At 39.4% G+C, this 20,417-nt stretch overlaps 2 protein-coding genes across 5 annotated transcripts in view; one reads left to right on the top strand and one right to left on the bottom strand.

Annotated features, from left to right (window-relative positions):
• The window catches only part of slc13a4 (solute carrier family 13 member 4), a 59,969-nt gene that overhangs the window by 15,973 nt on the left and 23,579 nt on the right, over nucleotides 1–20,417 (top strand). The window lies entirely within an intron of this gene.
• Nucleotides 1–20,417, bottom strand: part of zgc:162331 (uncharacterized protein LOC793007 homolog) — a 39,691-nt gene that overhangs the window by 9,616 nt on the left and 9,658 nt on the right. For all 4 annotated transcript variants that reach the window (XM_057854219.1, XM_057854220.1, XM_057854218.1 and 1 more), the window contains one exon: nucleotides 15,846–16,194. In XM_057854219.1, coding sequence (XP_057710202.1) covers nucleotides 15,846–16,083 — 238 coding nt within the window. In that variant the 5' untranslated portion in view covers nucleotides 16,084–16,194. The remainder of the gene's footprint in view (nucleotides 1–15,845; nucleotides 16,195–20,417) is intronic.

Raw genomic sequence — 20,417 nt, 5'->3', positions numbered from 1 at the left:
TGCTATTGTTATCTGAATAGCTCTTAATATATGTTCCATTAACATACCGGTAATGTTTGCATTTCGTTGTTCATGTATGATGTAACGTTATCATACTGTACACTTATTCAGCATGTTGTCCTCAATTGCATTTTTATTTTAAATTGCCTTTCAAGATGACATATCTGTTCTATGTGTTGGATTTGATCAAGTAAACTTCCTCCAAAAATGCGACTTAAACTCCGGTGCGACTTATGTTTTTTTCCTCTTCGTTGGGCATTTTATGGCTAGTGCGACTATAGTCCGAAAATATGGTAATAATTTCAAGAACCTTGCAACTAGCCTTTGTGGCGTTCTCTTTCGACTCTCCGCCTCTTGCGAAATAGTAATGCTGTAAAATTAAACTAGCCTCAAATTGCTTCAATTTCTCGCTACGTATCTTCCCTGTAATCTTGTCGTACATGTCAGCGTGTCTTGTTTGGTAATGTCGCCTCTCATTGAACTCTTTAAAAACAGTGACTGCCTCTTTGCAAATGAGGCAGACACAGTTGTGTATTTTAGTGAAGAAATAGTCCAACTTCCACCTATCCTTGAAGCGTCGGCCGTCGCAGTCAACTTTTTTTGTTGTTGTTGTTGATTGTCGCCATTTTAGAAAATTGGGAGTCATACACGGTAATTTTGCTCAGAGTGCTGCTGCCTTTTAGTGGGTAAATGAGGAGCAGCATTTAGTGTGTAAGCTATTTCGTATGCTGGTCGGAGTACTGCTGAGCAATTAAGTGTGTGCGGGCCAGACGTTATTGATTTTATGACAGAGGCTGGGGGCCGCATTTGGCCCCCGGGCCTGACTTTAGACATGTCTGACCTAAGTAATGACATTTCAAGTTAACTTGTGTTACAGTTTAAAATTCTATGAAATATAACCCAAAAAAATTTTTTTTAATGCGTATTTTTCTGTTCATGCTTGTGTGTGCATCCCGAGCGCTTTTTCTCACACACGAGTTGTATAAAGCCGCATCCATTATTAAACATCTGACGTGCCCGTGTGTGTTTTAAGACTCTGTTGCTACGCTGTCGCGGCTAAACTCGTTCGCTATCCCGCCAGCGGAGGATGACTGAAAAGTGGGAATTAATGCAGAAGAGATTGAAAACGTCTTCTCGCCGGGAAACCTTTTGTGTCGAACTTGTCGGGATGTTGCGAACCTGGCAACGACACACAAACAAGCAAAAATGCGACAGAGCTCATTACATCGTGCCTTGAGGGACAAAGCTGTGTTTTCCTATGTGAATGGTTAACAAAAGTTTGAAAAGCAGCATTCTGATTCCTGACAAATATTATCTGCTTTAATGAAATCTACAGACATCAGAAACCTTCCTGCTTAGAGTCAAAGCTGACGCGGATGCGAAGTGGCGCTCTTCCCTAACGGGCGACTTGCTTCACTTCACTTTTGTGTTACGTCTTCACTCTGAGCGAATGTGATACGAGCTCAAAGCAACTATCTATTTCTGACATCCCATATCGCCGCAGATTACCTAATGGCGTGTGTGCGCAAACATGTGCGGTTCAGTCGTCAGGGAAACCCGCGCCCTGCTCAGCTTCTTCTGGGTCGTGCGATGTGATTTTTAGCGGATGCCGGTTCTTTCTTGTCCTGTGGGTGTCAGGTGTTTGATAGGAAACAGAGCGTGAATGAGGAGCCAAAGGCTTAACACGCAGCTGTGGTTGGTGAGAAGTTGCTTGGATTCCCAGTTTACGATTGAAGGAGATAGTACCGTTTCTCGTAACTGTTTGTATTACTCTAACACACCCGATATAAAATAGCACTTATACCATAGTTTAAGGAAAACAAGCAGAATATAGTTGCATAAGAGATACACGACACCTTCTTATCATGGAAACACAACGCGTGCGTCATGAGCAAGATTGATGCACCAACTCTCGCAATCAGTTCTCCGGGTGGGACGCTCTGTCCCAACACCCGGAGAACGCCTGATATCCACCTGATAAGACTCTAAGAGCCCTTTTGACGCTGAGGTGGCAAAATCCACAACCTTCGTTACCCGGACAACAGTACCTCCCAAATCCTCCTGCCCAATCCACAAACAGACTATAATCCCAAACATACATTTCTTCCTGCCCACGGCCCGCCCTGCGAGAGACTTCAAAAGACTAATGTTTAGCTAAACGTCATTTTTCTCGTAAACCTTTTGTTGACTTCTGGTATAGTGGCATTGGAACGAGTCTGGCTCCTCACCTGAGTCTGTGCCTGGTTCTCCTTTCTGTTTGATCATTGTTGATCTGAATAAATTGTCAACTTGTTCTCTGTGAGCCTTAAAACTTTCAAAATGGAGTCAGTACAATGGGTTAAGACTAAGGTGAATGCGCGGAGTTTGCCTTCTGGCCGGATTGCTGGGTTCCTGCCGGCCCGGGCCGTTGGAGTTGCGTTGGCTGGCGCGATTCCGGCGGTCCGGCTAGAATGTCGGATTCCTTCACTATAGAGAAGGCCTACTGGAGTTAGGAAACTGTAATTGGATACGATATACATTTTTGCATTTTTTTAGTATGTTATTACATCTTTTTTTGTCCCCAAAACTTTGGCACCTATATTTTTCCACATTCTACAACACATTGATACTGTTCCTACTAAAGATGTCCCGATCGATCGGGGTCCGATCACGTCATTTTCAAGTATCGGAATCGGCAAAAAAGTATCGGACATGCCTTTTTTAAATATATATATATATATATATATAAAATTTAAATCGTTTTCTAATTGTATTTAACGTTACAGATAAAATGTCTTACACTCATCCAGAGTAGTTTTGGCTTAAAGTAGGGCTATCAAGTTTATTGCGTTAATGGCGGTAATGAATTTTTAAAAATTAATCACATTAAATATTTAACGCATGTGCTGCACGACCCACTCACGCATTGTCGCGTTTAATCTATAAAGAAGCCGTTTAACCTATAGATAACGCTAAAAGGCAGCGTATAATGAGTAGAGAGAATTTTGACAGCCTTTGGAGCCATATTTGATGTGGCTAAAGCCTTACAATACCTCTTCGCAATTAAAAATAACGTTTAAGGCAATGTGGGGAAGAAAGGTAGTTGTTGATCATTTTCTTCATTTTCTATGTTCTTTCCCACCGCAGAGAAGATATATCAATTGGTGCCACTACGCACAGTCATGGTTGCACTTCCCATCATGCATTTGGGCAGAAGTTAAATGGCTGCAGTATCATTTACTGAAAGCTCAACAAATACACTAGTTGGCAATATTTAGTCAAAATATACAAAGTCACATTTATCCTTTAAGAATTACAAGTCTTTCTATCCGTGGATCCCTCTCACAGAAAGAATATTAATAATGTAAATGCCATCTTGAGGATTTCTTGTCATAATAAACAAATACAGTACTTATGTACTGTATTTTGAATTTATATATTCGTCCTAGATTTATTCATTTTTTTCTTAATGGATTGCCAAAATGTATATGATCGGGAAAAATTATCGGGAATGATTGGAATTGAATCGGGAGCAAAAAAAAAAAAAAGCAATCGGATCGGGAAATATCGGGATGGCAGATACTCAAACTAAAACGATCCGGATCGGTTCGGGAGCAAAAAACATGATCGGAACAACCCTAGTTCCTATCAGTTCCCTCCAAAATTCATGGCGCATTCAACCGTGACACCGTGATATTTCCAATAATCTCAACTGAAGTGCTTTCATGAATGTCAATTAAAATGCCAGACGCAAGGGATGCTGGGTGATAGGCTAAAGGAGCTTTTGATCATCGCCGAGTCTGAATTTCGCCATTGACACTAGTCATTCAAGTCCCTTTCTTATAAGCAAGCCACAAGCTTTCACATTAACACGGTAACACCTCCAATTAACCTTGGCAGGGTGAGTGTGTGACACTTGGTGTTAGTGTAAATCCTTGAGTAAGGCCTCTATCACATACTTAGCCGGCGTTCGGCCTCCCAATCAGGCCGAGTGCAAGTTTGCGCGATACGTTTTTTGTCTGTTTTGGCGGAAATGGCGCTAGAAGTAACCGTGACCAACCATTCAAAATTTGTGTTTGAATTTTTCCATGCTAGCCATCGATGAAAGTTTCATACGGCAAAACATCAAATGAAATGTTTCAATGGCTTAACCTGAAGCCAATTAGCTTTGTCTATCCTGAGCTATTTCAAGTGCGGGGAATCCTGTTAATGGCACGGTAACACGCGGGGATACCGTGCGCTTGGCCACGCCCACTATTAACGGGTTGTAGTTGGGAAGCCAATTACTTCTGTCCGTTTGAGTTCAGAGGAGAAAAGATGTAATCTGCCAACATGTGTTTCGCCACCTGGCAACCACATCTTGCAGGAAATGAATGGAACATGTTTCGTATTACAATTTATAGTCTGGAAAATAGCTAGTTAGTGAAGGAGATAGGAGAAGTACATTTTCTTGTATGCAACGTCTGTTTGCATTATTCTAACACACTCGATATTACAAAAAAGACATCTAACCATAGTTTAATATTATAAGAATTATAATTAGGGTTGTTCCGATCATGTTTTTTTGCTCCCGATCCGATCCCGATCGTTTTAGTTTGAGTATCTGCCGATCCCGATATTTCCCGATCCGATTGCTTTTTTTTGCTCCCGATCCAATTCCAATCATTCCCGATAATTTTTCCCGATCATATACATTTTGGCAATGCATTAAGAAAATACGTATTTGTTTAATATGACAATAAATCCTCAAGATGGCATTTACATAATTAAAATTCTTTCTGTGAGAGGGATCCACGGATAGAAAGACTTGTAATTCTTAAAGGATAAATGTGACCTTGTATATTGTGACTAAATATTGCCATCTAGTGTATTAGTTGAGCTTTCAGTAAATAATACTGTAGCCATTTAACTTCTGCCCAAATGCATGATGGGAAGTGCAACCATGACTGTGCGTAGTGGTACCAATTGATATATCTTCTCTGCGTTGGGAAATAAAATTGGGTGTTAAGAAAAAGATCAACTACTACCTTTCTTCCCCACATTGCTTCCCACAATATTTCTAATTGTTGAGTGAGGGATTGTAAGGCTTTAGCCAATTAAAAAAAAAGCTTCAAAGGCTGCCAAAATTCTCTCTACCCCATTAAAGTTGCCTTCTAACTGTATGTATATGTAAAACGGTGCCATTATTGACTGAACGCGACATGATAGCCCTAGTTTAAGCCAAAGACTCTGGATGAGTGTAAAACATTTTCTTTAACGTCAAATACAATTAGAAAACGATTTAATTAAAAAAAAAAAAAAAAGTGTATATGTATATATATATATATATATATATATATATATATATATATATATATATATATATATATATATATATATAACAATTAATCACTAATAAACAATGAGGTTAAATGCTGATAGCATTTACTAGTGCAAAAGAATGGAAAATAAACAGATTCAGAACACTGACTTTGCCTTTCCAACATTATTCAAAACAATTAAAAAATAAGAAAAATCTAGCAATATTATTATAGTATACTACTACATATAATAGTAGTATAATAATTATAATAATTATTCATTGCCAATCATACTTGTCATAAAGAGTGTCATTTGAAAGCTATTCTTAGTGTAGAATCTGTATTCTGTAGTATTTACTCTACATGTCATAATATTAATTCTGAAGTATGTGGGAATAACTCCAGAAACCATTATTTATATGACGAACATGAAGTGCTTTTATTTTGAAATGTTCACCGGAGGTACGTTCGCTAAACCGCTAACCGAAAGCTTTACACTCCGTAAAAAAACATTCTTCGTCATTGCTTATGGTGTCACTAATAGATTTAATTTTTAGCAAGTGCTGTTAACCAGCTGTTGAGTGTTATTGTATGACTGATTGGAACTGTACTGCATTGTTTCGCCACAGGGTGTGCTGTCGTGTATTTGATGTTCGGCGTGAAGAAGAAGAAAGTTAAAAGAGGCATTAGCGGCCTGTTCTCAACTTCTCCTTCACCGAACTTTGGCTCTCATGGAGAGCATGTTTGCTCATGTGCTCGAAATAAACGATAGATGACGTGCAAAGTAGCAAGTGAGCTGTAAAAATAGCGAGCTTAGCGGTGTGAAAAACGCGGGAGAGCTAAGTGAAGCTAACGAACAGCTACGCGGAGCTAAGCGATGCTAAATGGAGCTAAGCGAAGCTAAACGGCGCTAAATGAAGCTAAGCGACTGATACTCAGTCCGTCGTCGTGGAACAGCCCATTGTAGTGCGTGTGTGTGGGGGAGAGATAATATAAATGCAGCATTCAAATGGCTTTCTTTTTTGTTATTTGTTTGTTATGCTGACATAATTATACATGACGAATAGTTGTGGGTGCTGCTGGCTCCGGTGGCCCAAGCCCTTGCTCGTTGGGGCAAGGGCAGCTGGTTGGGGGCCCCCTACTGGTTGGGGGCCTAAGGCGATCGCCTACTTCGCCTGAATAGTAAATCCGCCTATGCTGATAAGCTAAGGAAAAGACGCCGTCGTCATTTCTTCGGTGGGGCCAAGACACCCCGGCCGACCGAAGCAACACAAGAAGAACTAAATTTGATAGCTCGGTGCCTCTCAGACGTCAAGGCGGGCCCAACCTCCCACCTCAGCTGCCTCATTAACCATGACCCACCAATGGTGACACACAAGCTAAACAGCCCAAACTGCGATAAAAGATTATCCTAAACACATCCTTCTTCTGCCCACCGCGAGAGCCTTCATTTTTCTCGGGAACCTTTTGTTGACGTGTGATAAGGTGACCTTGCCTCCTGACCTGAGTCCATTTTCTGTTTGCATTGCACTCTGATCGCTGTCGACCTGAATAAATTGACAACATGTGCTTTGAAGCCTTTTTCCAGCTTTCAAAATAGAGTCAGTACAAAGGGTTAAGACGAACGCACAGAGTTTGGCCTTTTGGCCAGGATCTCTGTGTCCAGCTGGCCCGGGTCGTTGGAACTGCACCAGCGTGGGTCCGGCGGTCTGGCTAAATGGTCAGATTATTTCACTAGCTAGTATCGCACATTAAAACTGGTGGATTTAACTGTGGGGTAAAAATACATAATTTTGCCTTCTTGTGTACGTCTAACGTCAAGATGAATTTTAGCAGACTTTTCCAGCGTTTGACATGAACAAGCTAGCAAAGAAAGCGCAATTAAGGATCTCTCGTCTCTCCGTCATGTAACTTTGATGAGACTTTTATATGCTGAAACGCCATATCAGTACTTGTTTTTTCTGTTCTGTTGGCGTTGCTAACATGATTGTTCCCTAGGATTTTTCAGGTGTTGGTGTGGTAATTCATGCAAGCGGCTGCCCAGCTGACCACCTCTGTATGTTATTAAAGCTTAAAGTGCTTACTTTATGCACTGCAGGACACAGAGGCGCTGTTCAGAAACAAGCAACTGTGTTTATTCCCTAAACCTTTAAGAAGATTGGAGTTGTTTCAGCGCGTCCATTTGTAATGTGTGTGTGTGTGTGTGTGAGGCACGTGAGCGTCGCATTTTGTCTTCCGCTGACGGCTATTTCGCTTCCACGTGAGCTGGGGGTCTGCGAGACAGGGCGGGCGAAAAAAGGAAAAGAGTAGGGAAATGGGGAGAAGATGAAACAAGAGGAGACAGGAGATAAGGGGAGAAGAAAGGAGGTTACTTTGGAGCTGGCTGCTGCTGGAAAAGAGAGGGAAGAGGCAGACAGATGTTGTGGGAAGGGAGAGATTGTGCGCTAGTTGAGGTGAAGGCATGCTCCACTTTCGGACAACTGTCTTTAAACGCTTCGTTTGCTTCCTGCGCACACACACCTCATGAACAGGCATGAAAACACAACACAACACACACACTCAAACCCACACATTAAAACACTCGCACACGACAACCCGGACTAAACCAATATTTATGCTCACTACATAATGCACACAAATAGTCACAAGCACTAATACAGACACACACAGAGTAAAATATACATTAAAATACATGAACACACACATTGAATACTTGCAAACACGAATAAACATACACTCCGAAACCATAAGCGGATTTTAAGGGGGGGCCAGTCTGGTGGCCAAAAAGTGTCATTGCATGAAATTGACATATATATAGATATATATGTATATGTGTGTATACATATATGTATATATATATGTATATATATATGAAAGTTGTAAAGCAATAAAACTGCAACAAAAATGAATGGAAAAAAAAAATTATAATAATTTTTGATTAGCACCTTAGACTGTCATTTGCTTTGCATATAATTTTCACACAAAAAAAATTAGGGGAGGGCAATTTCATTTTTTAAATGATTTTTTTCTTTGATTGAAAAAAAAAAAAAAAGTACCGTAATTTTCGGACTATAAGACGCTAATGTTTTCCTTCATTTTGATACCTGTGGCTTATAGTCCAGTGCGGCTTATATGTTGATTTTTTTTAGTTAATAAGTAACACTTTAAGTGACAGCAGCATCATAAGACTGTCATAAGACAGTCATAATTATGACATGATACTATCATGAGCATTAATGAATGCTTATGTCATTAAGTGTCATCCGGGAAATTATGTCACTAGCTTCATTTATCTCCAGCTTGAATTTTTACATCCATTCAAAAGTGAAATCCTTTGCCGGATAACACTAAATGACATCTATTATAAGCATTCATTAATGCTCAGGACAGTGTCATGTCAATAATTATGATTGCCTAATGACAGTCTTATGTCGCCACTGTCAAATACAGTGTTAGCAAATACCATAACTAACAATTGATGAAACACTGGAACAGTAACTGAAGAAATAATTAGCACAGAACATGAATTTTGATTAAAATTTACATCTGTACAATGCAATGCATGCTAGGAGGCATGTTGGATGACAACAGTGTTGACAGCAGGTGGCAGCAGAGGTTGCCTGTCTCCACCAAGGGAGCAGTGATGGCCAAATGAAGCTTCTTGAAGGAATGAAGCTTTGCAGCCAATTGGTTCAAAGATTCATGGGGGTTTCATTTGGTCTTATGACAGTCGTATGATGCCGCTGTCAAATTAAGTGTGACCGGTTATTATCTTTTGGTGTAAATATCCCATAAAACAGTGAGGATAGCTGCGGCTTATAGTCCAGTGCGGCATATCTATGAACAAATGCCGTTTTCGGGCCAAATTTGGTGGGCTGTGGCTTATAGTCAGGTGCGCCTTATAGTGCGAAAATTAGGGTATATATATATATATATATATATATATATATGTTTTTTTTTTTTTTGAATGAAGCAACTTTTTATGGAATTGAATGATTTAGACACAAATGTCCTACCCATAATATGGCCCAAACACAAAAGAGATTGCTTCAATCAAAGAAAACTTTTTCAATGAAAAGTGTTCAAAATGCAAATTTTTCAATCTCAAATATTTTTTCGCATTCAAAAACGTTTTCGATGATTGAAATTTTTTTGATTGTTTTTTTCTTTTTGAAAATATATATTTTTTAAAGCAACTCATTTTTTGAATGAATAAAAAAGACAAAAACGTCCTAGCCAAAATGTGGCCCGGACACAAATCAACATTACTTCAATCAAAAAAGTTGCTTCAATCAAAAAAAAAAAAAAAAAAAAAGACTCCAATTAACAAAATTTTTAAAAAAATAAATAAATAAATAAATGAATAGCTTTCACATGCATTTTTCTGAGTTTCAAAGTTATTTTTGCATTTTTTTTTTAAATTTTTGATTGAAGGGACTTTATTTTGGGTTGAAAATACATATTTTTATTTAATCAACTTTTTTTTTTTTGATTGAATAACAAAGACACAAATCTACCTCCATTTGGCTTTGCCCAGGGGATACAATTTTTGACTGGGGTAACTACATTGGCTCGACTCCGGCGGGCGTACCATATTCAATGGATGACTATCTTGGCGAAAAGTATTGCCTAAGCAGCCTGATTTAGAATTCCCCTGAAGAATGATGGGAAACAAAAAACGCCCATTGTTAGCTTATTATTAGAAAGTTTCTTGTAAGTTAGTTTTATTGCTGACACTGCATTTTGGGGTCATCAACATTTTGTGCCCCCCCCGCCCCAAAAGTCCAACTCCGCCTATGTCTGAAACATACTAAAACAGATGCAGTAAAATACATGTTAAAATACATGAACACACACTTATACTGAACACATGCAGACACGAATAACACCCTAAAATCACACCAAAAAAAGACATGCTCTAATACACACACAAAAACACGTGTTAGAACACACACATTGACTAATACAGACTCACACAGCAAAATAACACTAAACATGCATGAACTCATACAAACATGCATACAAACACTAGCCAACGTACACAAAACACAACTAAAACAGACACTTGCATAAATACACGCACACAGAGTAAAAACACAGACACAAGACGCTTAAACGCGTGTACCAAAATATAGTGGTATGAAAACATATCTGAACCTTTTGGAATTTCTCACTTTTCTGCATAAAATCACCATCTAATGTGATCGGATCTTTGTCAAAATCACACAGATGTAAAAACAGTGTCTGCTTTGACTAAAACCACCCAAAAATTTATTGGTTTTCATATTTTATTGAGGATAGCATGCAAACAATGACAGAAGGGGGAAAAATAAGCAAGTGAACGCTCCGCCTAAGGAGACTTAAAGAGCAATTGAAACCAATTTTTACCAAACATTTTAAGTCAGGTGTGTGCCCAATCACTGATGAGTGGTTTAAACTGCCATGCCCACTATAAAACGCACACCTAATAAGAAATGTCTTGATGAGAAGCATCGTCTGATGTGTATCACGGCTCGGTCAAAAGAGCTGTCTGATTTGTATAAAGCTGGGAAAGGATACAAAACCATCTTTAAAAGTCTGGATGTTCATTAAGCGACAGTCAGAGAAGTTGTCTACAAATGGAGAGAGTTTGGTACTGTTTCTTCTCTCCCAAGGAGTGGCCGTCCACCAAAGATGACGCCAAGATGTTCAGTGCAGAATACTGAGACATAAAAAAGAACCCTCGAGTGTCTGCTAAAGACTTAGAGAAATCACTGGCACAGTCCAATGTTTCTGTGCACACATCAACTATATGTAAAACTATGGCCAATAATGGTGTTTATGGGAGGACTCCACGGAGGAAACCGCTGCTGTCTAAAAAAAACATTGTTGCTTGTTTAATGTTCGCGAAAAGGCACTTGGACACTCGACAGAAGTTTTGGCAAAATATTTTGTGGACTGATGAAACAGAAGTTGAATTGTTTAGGAGTAACACACAATGTCATGTGTGAAGGAAAAATGGAACACATCAACACCTCATCCCCACTGTGAAGCATGGTGGAGGGGGCATCATGATTTGGGGCTGTTTTGCTGCCTCAGGGCCTGGAAAACTTGCAATCATTGATGGAAGAATGAATTCAAAAGTTTATCAGGATGTTTTGCAGGAAAACCTGAGGACGTTTGTCAGACAGATGAAGCTAAAAACAGGCTGGATGCTGCAACAAGACAATGATCCAAAACACAGAAGTAAATCAACTTTAGATTTTTTTTCAGAAGAACAAAATACATGTTCCGGAGTGGCCAAGTCAAAGTCCAGACTCGAACCTCATTGAGATGCTGTGGCATGACCTGATGGGGAAAATATTATGTGACCCGAAGTGAATTAGCACATTATGCCTTATGATAAATTCAATCCGGGTCAAAGGGCGGAATGATGGGGAAAATATTATGTGATTCCTTAACGTTAGCACATTATGCCTTTGTGGTGTATGATTGCTTCTGCGACCTAGATCGTAACAACTTCTATTGTTTTTCACCTTGGGTCCCATAGTTAGGAGGGAATCTCACGAGATAACTTGTTTTGCACCATAGTACGTGCTTGAGTCCCATAGTTAGGAGGGAATCTCACGAGATAACTTAAATAAACATTCTACTTTAACCGCTGGGAGCCTCAACTGGGGGGGAATCTCATACCCTTGCGGGGGGGGGGGTCTAACGAGTTCGGGTGGTAAGTTTTCGTGGGGGCAGGGAGTGGCCACCCGTGTCCCCGCGTCAGACGTACCTATAAGAGTTGGGAGATTCCCCCAACTCCTCGGAAGTCTGCCAGAGGATTACATACTGGTCACTTGGCTTTTTTCCTTTGCCGGAGCGTTGGCTCTCCGCTTGTTTGTCAACGGTAAGCAATTTTCATTGTCAAGGAACAGTTTGTTGTGCTGTAACGTTAACGTGGGGATTCTGGGATTGACAAACTAGATCTAATGTCATCGTTACCACTTGTTATGCTTGTTCTTGATACTTGTCGCTTGCTCTTGTGGGATTGTAATCACCTTTATTCTGCATTTTCTAATCAATAAACATTGTCTATTGAGTAAAAGTGTGCTGGCTGCTGACTCACGGCGAACCCGGAAATTTCGGAAAACATGACCTAAAGACAGCGATTCATGCCAAACATCCCAGGAATCTGACTGAACTACAGCAGTTTTGTAGGGAAGAATGGGCCAAGATTAGTCCTGATTGATGTGCCAGACTGATGTGCAGCAACAGTAAGTTATTGCTTCCAAAGGGGGGGCACAAAATATTAAATGTGATGGTTCACTTACTTCTGTCCTTGTTTGCATACTATCCTCATGAAAATATGAAAACCTATAAATGTTTGGGTGGTTTTAGTTAAAGCAGACACTGTTTTTCATCTGTGTGATTTTGACAAAGGTCAGAACACATTTGGTGGTGATTTTATGCAGAAATGTGACAAATTCCAGAAGGTTCAGATACTTTTTCTGGACATACTAAACAGATGCAAACACAAATACTCGCAAAAAACACCTTAAAACTTCAACAGTTACAGACATGAACTAATTTATTGCCATTGACAGTGGAGGACATCAAATCTTTTTCAACTGGGATGGCCAGCATGCCGTTTGAGCACCGCGGATGGCGATCGCTGCCAACCAGTGGCGCCTCCAGAAATTTTTCATAGGCGTGGCCAGATGGGGCCACTTAAAATCTTAGGGTGGCCAAAACTAAAAGCCATAATTTCAGGTTTTCATTATATTATTGCAGTAAAAAGGTCAGGGGTAAACTATCAGAAAGACTTAAGGACACGGCTACTGATATACTTTGGTGTATTGTGTAATATTTGATGTTACTAATGATTTAATGTGCATAGTCCATAACTGTCCAGTCAACATTTTGAGTTCCACAACAATTCTGTTTTATTGCGTTATGTATATATTAGGCATTTAACTAGGGCTGTCAAACGATTACAATTTTTAATCGAGTTAATCACAGCTTAAAAATTAATTAATCGTAATTAATCGCAATTCAAACCATCTCTAAAATATGCCATATTTTTCTGTAAATTATTGTTGGAATGGAAAGATGAGACAAGACGGATATATACATTCAACATACTGTACATAAGTACTGTATTTGTTTATTATAACAATAAATCCACAAGATGGCATTAACATTATTGGTATTCTTTCTGTGAAAGGGATCCACGGATAGAAAGACTTGTAAGTAGGGTTGTTCCGATCATGTTTTTTTGCTCCCGATCCGATCCCGATCGTTTTAGAGTATCTGCCGATCCCGATATTTCCCGATCCGATTGCTTTTTTTTTGCTCCCGATTCAATTCTAATCATTCCCGATAATTTTTTCCGATCACATACATTTTGGAAATGCATTAAGAAAAAAATGAATAAAACTCGGACGAATATATACATTCAACATACAGTACATAAGTACTGTATTTGTTTATTATGACAATAAATCCTCAAGATGGCATTTACATTATTAACATTGTTTCTGTGAGAGGGATCCACGGATAAAAAAACTTGTGACTTTGTATATTGTGACTAAATATTGCCATCTAGTGTATTTTTTGAGCTTTCAGTAAATTATACTGTAGCCATGCACAAATGCATGATGGGAAGTGGAACCATGACTGTGCGAAGTGCTACTTGATATATCTTCTCTGTGTTGGGAAATAACATAAGATGTTAAGAAAAAGATCAATTGCTACCTTGCTTCCCCACATTGCTTCCCATGATATTTCTAATCGTAGGGAGAGGGATTGTAAGGCTTTAGCCAATTAAAAAAAGGCTCCAAAGGCTGCCAAAATTCACTCTACTCATTTTACGCTGCTTTTTATCTCTCTATATAGGTAAAACGGCGCCATTACAGATTGAGCGTGAGTGGGTCATGCAGTGCATGCATTAATTGTGTTAAATATTTTAACGTGATACATTTTTAAAAGAATTTATTACATCCGTTATCGGGATAAATTTGATAACCTTACCTTAAGCCTACACTAAAGACTCTGGATGAGTGTAACATATTATGTATGTAACGTTAAATACAATTAGAAAATGATTTAATTAAAAAAAAAAAAAATTATTAAAAAAAGGCATGCCCGATATTTTTTTGCCGATTCCGATTCTTTGAAAATGACGTGATCGGACCCGATCGATCGGGACATCTCTACTTGTAATTCTTAAAGGATAAATGTGAGTTTATATATTGTGACTAAATATTGCCATCTAGTGTATTTGTTGAGCTTTCAGTAAATGATACTTTAGCGACTTAACTGTTCTGCCCAAATGCATGATGGGAAGTGGTGCAACCATGACTGTGTGTGGTGGCTGCAAATGCTATTTCTCTGTGTTGGGTACACTACAGGGTGTTAAGAAAAAGATCAACTCCTGTCATTCTTCCCCACGTCGCTTCCCACAATATTCATAGTTGCTGTGGGAGAGATGACAAAGCTTTTGCCAATTAAAAGCACGGCCACAATGAACGCTTGTATCTACTGCACTCTGCCTCTTATCTCTGTATATAAGTAAAACAGCGCCATTGTAGGCTGTTTACGGCAATGCGTGAATGAGTCGTACCGCGAATATTTTCACGTGATTAATTTAAAAAATTAATTACTGCCCGTCAGGGCCGGCCCAGGCCATTTGGGGGCCCTAAGCAAAATAATGCGAAGGGGCCCATATTTTTGGCACACCATTTCATCACAGTGTACTGTGAAACCCATACATGCAATCCAAGCCATACGTCCATATTTTCTATATTAATCAAATGTTGTTGCACTGCATAATTCAAACGTCTCACCCCAAATGATTGTCAGCACTTACAGTAGATAGCGCCAAGCCTTTTTCTCAAAGAGGAAAGAAAGAAGTTAAGGAAGAACTTTTATTTTTTTAGGCTTGTAATCAAGTATCAAAACTCACAAAAGTCGAATAAAGCAAACTGTAGTAAACAAAATAGAATATGAATTAAACAATTGCCAGATTGGGGGCCCCCTAGTGGTCAGGGGCCCTAAGCAGCTGCGTAGTCTGCGTATAGGCTGGGCCGGCCTTGCTGCCCGTTAACGCAATAAATTTGACAGCCTTACATTTAACAAAACAAAATAAATTCATTCATTTGGGATGAAATGCATAACTGATGCTACAAGAATCTAACTATATACTGGCAAGCGGGGTGGCCAGTGGGGTGGCCAACCAATTTGGCAAACTGCTGCCAACCCTCCCTGTTAAAATCGGTCGTGGAGGTCTACCGCCATCAATGGCAGCCAGTCAGTTAAAGCAACCACTAACTCCCCCTTTCCTACTTCTAGTCACATTTGTTCGCCCTGCGTGTCGCTGTCCAGCCTTTGCCTTCTCTTTGACCGCGAGCATGAAAAATAAATGCCTCACCTCAGTTTCAACTCTTTATCCAAAAGCCTAACCTGTAATTCAAACAGCCCAGACTTTAATCTTGTCCCCCCTGCGGAGGTGAGGACCAGGCAAGTGCTTCTCTCAGATGCTCAGGGTTTAGATGGGGTTCGCCAACAAACAGACAAAAGTTTACCCGCCGACAAACCAACCTGAGTAGTTGCTTGTCGGCGTTTGCGTCTCCAACTCCGTCGTGACCCGACCTTCCGTCAGTAGGTCCGGCTGCAGCGGGACCGTGCTGCTGAACCACTCCCCCGTGGGCACGGCGGTGGTGTTCCGAAAGTCCTCCGGGCCAGGTTCAGAGGTTTGGGCTAGAACCGACGCGCATAGTAATGCGCTCGCAAGCACCCAGTAGACGCCTGAGCCTTGAGGAGCAACTTTTGGAAGCATAGTGATGAAAGGATGAGTGACAAGTTCACAGCGTCAAGGTCAGGCTCGTTGACCTCGTCACTGCTCGCATCCTTTTGCTTCCTTTTGGGAAATTCCCGCTCATGATGTGACCTGTGAAGGGAGAAAGGCAGTCAGTGTTGTTCTCTTCGTTTCTCCCTCCCTTCCACTCTCTCGCTCCGTCTAACTTGTTCTCTGATCTCCAGCTGGGCCGACTGAGCTCTTGCGTAAGAGCCGCTGGCTGGCTGAGCTGCGCTGAGCTCTCACTCATGCAGCGGACATCTCACGTGCACTCATGCGCTTGCTCTTGTGGTGGGGACGTCGCCGCAAATGACGGTTAACAACAGGAGTCTCATATTTAATGCAGGGCTGTCAAACGATTACAATTTTTAATCGTGTTAATTACAGCTTAAAAATTAATGAATCGTAATTAATCGCAATTCAAACCATCTATAAAATATGCCATATGTTTCTGTAAATTATTGTTGGAATAGAAAGATAAGACACAAGATGGATATATACATTCAACATACGGTACATAAGTATTGTAATTGTTTATTATAACAATAAATCAACAAGATGGCATTACCATTATTAACATTCTGTTAAAGCGATCCATGGATAGAAAGACTTGAAGTTCTTAAAAGATAAATGTTAGTACAAGTTCTAAAAATGTTATATTAAAATCCCTTAATGTTTTCGTTTTAATAAAATTTGTAGAATTTTCAATCAAAAAAAAATAAAAAACTAGTAGCCCGCCATTGTTGATGTCAATAATTACACAATGCTCATGGGTGCTGAATAGAGATGTCCCGATCGATCGGCGATCGATAGGGTCAGATCACGTCATTTTCAAAGTATCGGAATCGGCAAAAAAATATCGGCCATGCCTTTTTTTAATATATATATATATTTTTTAATTAAATCGTTTTCTAATTGTATTTAACGTTACAGACATAATATGTTGCACTCATCCAGAGTCTTTAGTTTAGGCTTAAGGTATTGATAAACGGCAGTAATTAATTTTTAAAAAAATGTATCACATTAAAATATTTAACGCAATTAATGCATGCACTGCACGACCCACTCACGCATGGTCGCGCTCAATCTGCGATGGCGCCGTTTTACCTATATAGAGAGATAAAAGGCAGCGTACAATGAGTAGAGTGAATTTTGGCAGCCTTTGGAGCCTTTTTTTAAGTGGTTAAAGCCTTACAATCCCTCTCCCTACGATTAGAAATATCATAGGAAGCAATGTGGGGAAGCAAGGTAGCAATTGATCTTTTTCTTAACACCTTATGTTATTTCCCAACGCAGAGAAGATATATCTATTGGTAGCACTACGCAGTCATGATTCCACTTCCCATCATGCATTTGGGCATGGCTACAGTATCATTTACTGAAAGCTCAACAAATACACTAGATGGCAATATTTAGTCACATTTATCCTTTAAGAATTACAAGTCTTTCTGTCCGTGGATCCCTCTCACAGAAAGAATGTTGATAATGTAAATGCCATCTTGAGGATTTATTGTCATAATAAACAAATACAGTACTTATGTACTGTATGTTGAATGTATATATTCGTCCAAGTTTTATTCATTTTTTTCTTAATGCATTGCCAAAATGTATATGATCGGGAAAAATTATCGGAAATGATTGGAATTGAATCGTGAGCAAAAAAAATCAGATCGGGAAATATCGGGATCAGCAGATACTCAAACTAAAATGATCGGGATCGGATCGGGAGCAAAAAAACATGATCGGAACAACCCTAGTGCTGAGGCCTAGAAAATCAGTCGCACCCAAGCGCCAGCAGAGGGCGACAAAACTCCAAAAAACACAAGTAACAAGTGGACATTGCACTTTGCTGTCATTTTAATCTGTTTGAGCGGGGCATGTGCGATAATTGCGTCAAATATTTTTACGTGATTAATTTAAAAAAATAATTACCGCCCGTTAACGCGATAATTTTGACAGCCCTAATTTAATGATGTGTATTTTTTTTTTTTTAATTCAAGAGGAAACATAATTATTCTCATTTTTTACTATTTTATTTGACATAAAAAGGGGAACTTTCTATCAAACCCAAAAAAGCAGGTGATGGTCTTTGCAATGAAATCTCGTCTGGGTTTTCTGTAGTTCTCTCTGAGAACAGATCTTTGTCATTAATAATAATGAGATATTTGCACACACGAAGTCAGAACAACTAGAAATAAGAGGACATAGCATGAACTCATTCACCACCATTGACGGCGATAGACGTCCAATTCATAGGCGGAGTTTGGCTTTTGTGGGAGGGGAGGCAAAACATGTTGATTACCCCGTAAAGCAATGTCAGTCATAAAATTAAGTTACTTTTTCATACCACTGTATATTGAAACTGAACCTTTTGGAATTTCTCATGTTTCTCCATAAAATGACCACCAAATGTGATCCGTTCTTGGTCAAAATCACACAGATGAAAAAACTGTGCCTGCTTTAACTAAAACCACCCAAACATTTATAGGTTTTCATATTTTAATAAGGATAGTATGCAAACAATGACAGAAGGGGGGGAAAAAAAGTAAGTAAATTTTCACGTTTAATATTTTGTGCGCCCGTTAGGCAGCAATAACTTCAACCAGATGCTTCCTTTAGCTGCAGACCAGTCTGGCACATCGATCAGAACTAATCTTGGCCCATTCTTCTCTACAAAACTGCTGTCACATTCCTGGGATGTCTGGCATGAATCACTGTCTTTAGGTCATGCCACAGCATCTCAATGGGGTTCGAGTCTGGACTTTGACTTGGCCACCCTGGAGCGTGTATTTTGTTCTTCTGAAAAAATTCTGATGTTGATTTACTTCTGTGTTTTGGATCATTGTCTTGTTGCAGCATCCATCCTCTTTTTAGCTTCAACTGTCTCACAGACAGCCTCAGGTATTCCTGCAAAACATCCTGATAAACCTTTGAATTCATGCTTCCATTAATGATTCCAAGTTGTCCAGGCCCTGAGGTAGCAAAACAGCCCCAAATCATGATGCTCCTTTCACCATGCTTCACGGTGGGGATGAGGTGTTGATGTTGGTGAGCTGTTCCATTTTTCCTCCACACATGACGTTGTGTGTTACTCCCAAACAATTCATTTTTGGTTTCATCAGTCCAAAAAATATTTAGCAAAAACTTCTGAGAAGTGTCCAAGTGCCTTTTCGCGAACATGAACAACGACAACAATGTTTTTTTAGACAGCAGTGGCTTCCTCTGTGGATTCCCCCCATGAACACCATTCTTGGCCATAGCTTTACATATAGTTGATGTGTGCACAGAGATATTGGACTGTGCCAGTGATTTCTGTAAGTCTTTAGCAAAAACTCTAGGGTTCTTTTTAACTTCTGAGTATTCTGTGCTGAACTCTTGGCATCATCATTTTTTGGACGGCCACTCCTTGGGTGAGAAGCAACAGTGCCAATCTCCCTCCATTTGTAGACAACTTCACTGACTGTCAATTGATGCACAGACTTTTAGAGATGGTTTTGTATCCTTTCCCAGCTTTATACAAATCAACAATCCTTGATCGCAGGTCTTCAGACAGCTTTTGACCGAGCCATGATGCACATCAGACAATGCTTCTCATCAAGACATCGCTTACTAGGTGTGTGCTTTATAGTGGGCAGGGCAGCTTTAAACCACTCATCAGAGATTGGCCACACACCTGACTTAAAATGTTGGGTGAAAAAAAAATCCCCCTTTCTGTAATTGTTTTCATGCTATCCTCATTAACATATGAAAACCTATAAATGTTTGAGTGGTTTTAGTTAAAGCAGACACTGTACTTTCATCTGTGTGATTTTGAGAAAGATCAGATCACATTTGATTGTGATTTTATGCAGAAATGTGAGAAATTCCTAAAGGTTGATACTTTTTCATACCACTGTATATGTATATACAGTGGGACAAATTAGTATTTAGACAACGACCTACTGTGCAAGTTCTCCTACTTGAAAAGATTAGAGAGGCCTGTAATTGTCAACATGGGTAAACCTCAACCATGAGAGACAGATTAAAGCTATCCATGGATAGAAAGACTTGTAGTCCTTAAAAGATAAATTTTAGTACAAGTTATAGAAATTATATATTAAAACCCCTCTTAATGTTTTCGTTTTAAATGCAAAGATAAGACACCAGACGGATATTTACATACAACATACTGTACATAAGTAATGTATTTGTTTATTATAACAAGAAATCCACAAATGGCATTATTAACATTCTTTCTGTTAAAGTGATCCACGGATAGAAAGACTTGTAGTAACTATAACATTTATCTTTTAAGAACAAGTTATAGTAATTTTATA

This window comes from Corythoichthys intestinalis, chromosome 13 (genome assembly GCF_030265065.1).
Source record: "Corythoichthys intestinalis isolate RoL2023-P3 chromosome 13, ASM3026506v1, whole genome shotgun sequence".
Classification (NCBI taxonomy): domain Eukaryota; kingdom Metazoa; phylum Chordata; class Actinopteri; order Syngnathiformes; family Syngnathidae; genus Corythoichthys; species Corythoichthys intestinalis.
This window is presented reverse-complemented; position numbering and strand designations above follow the sequence as displayed.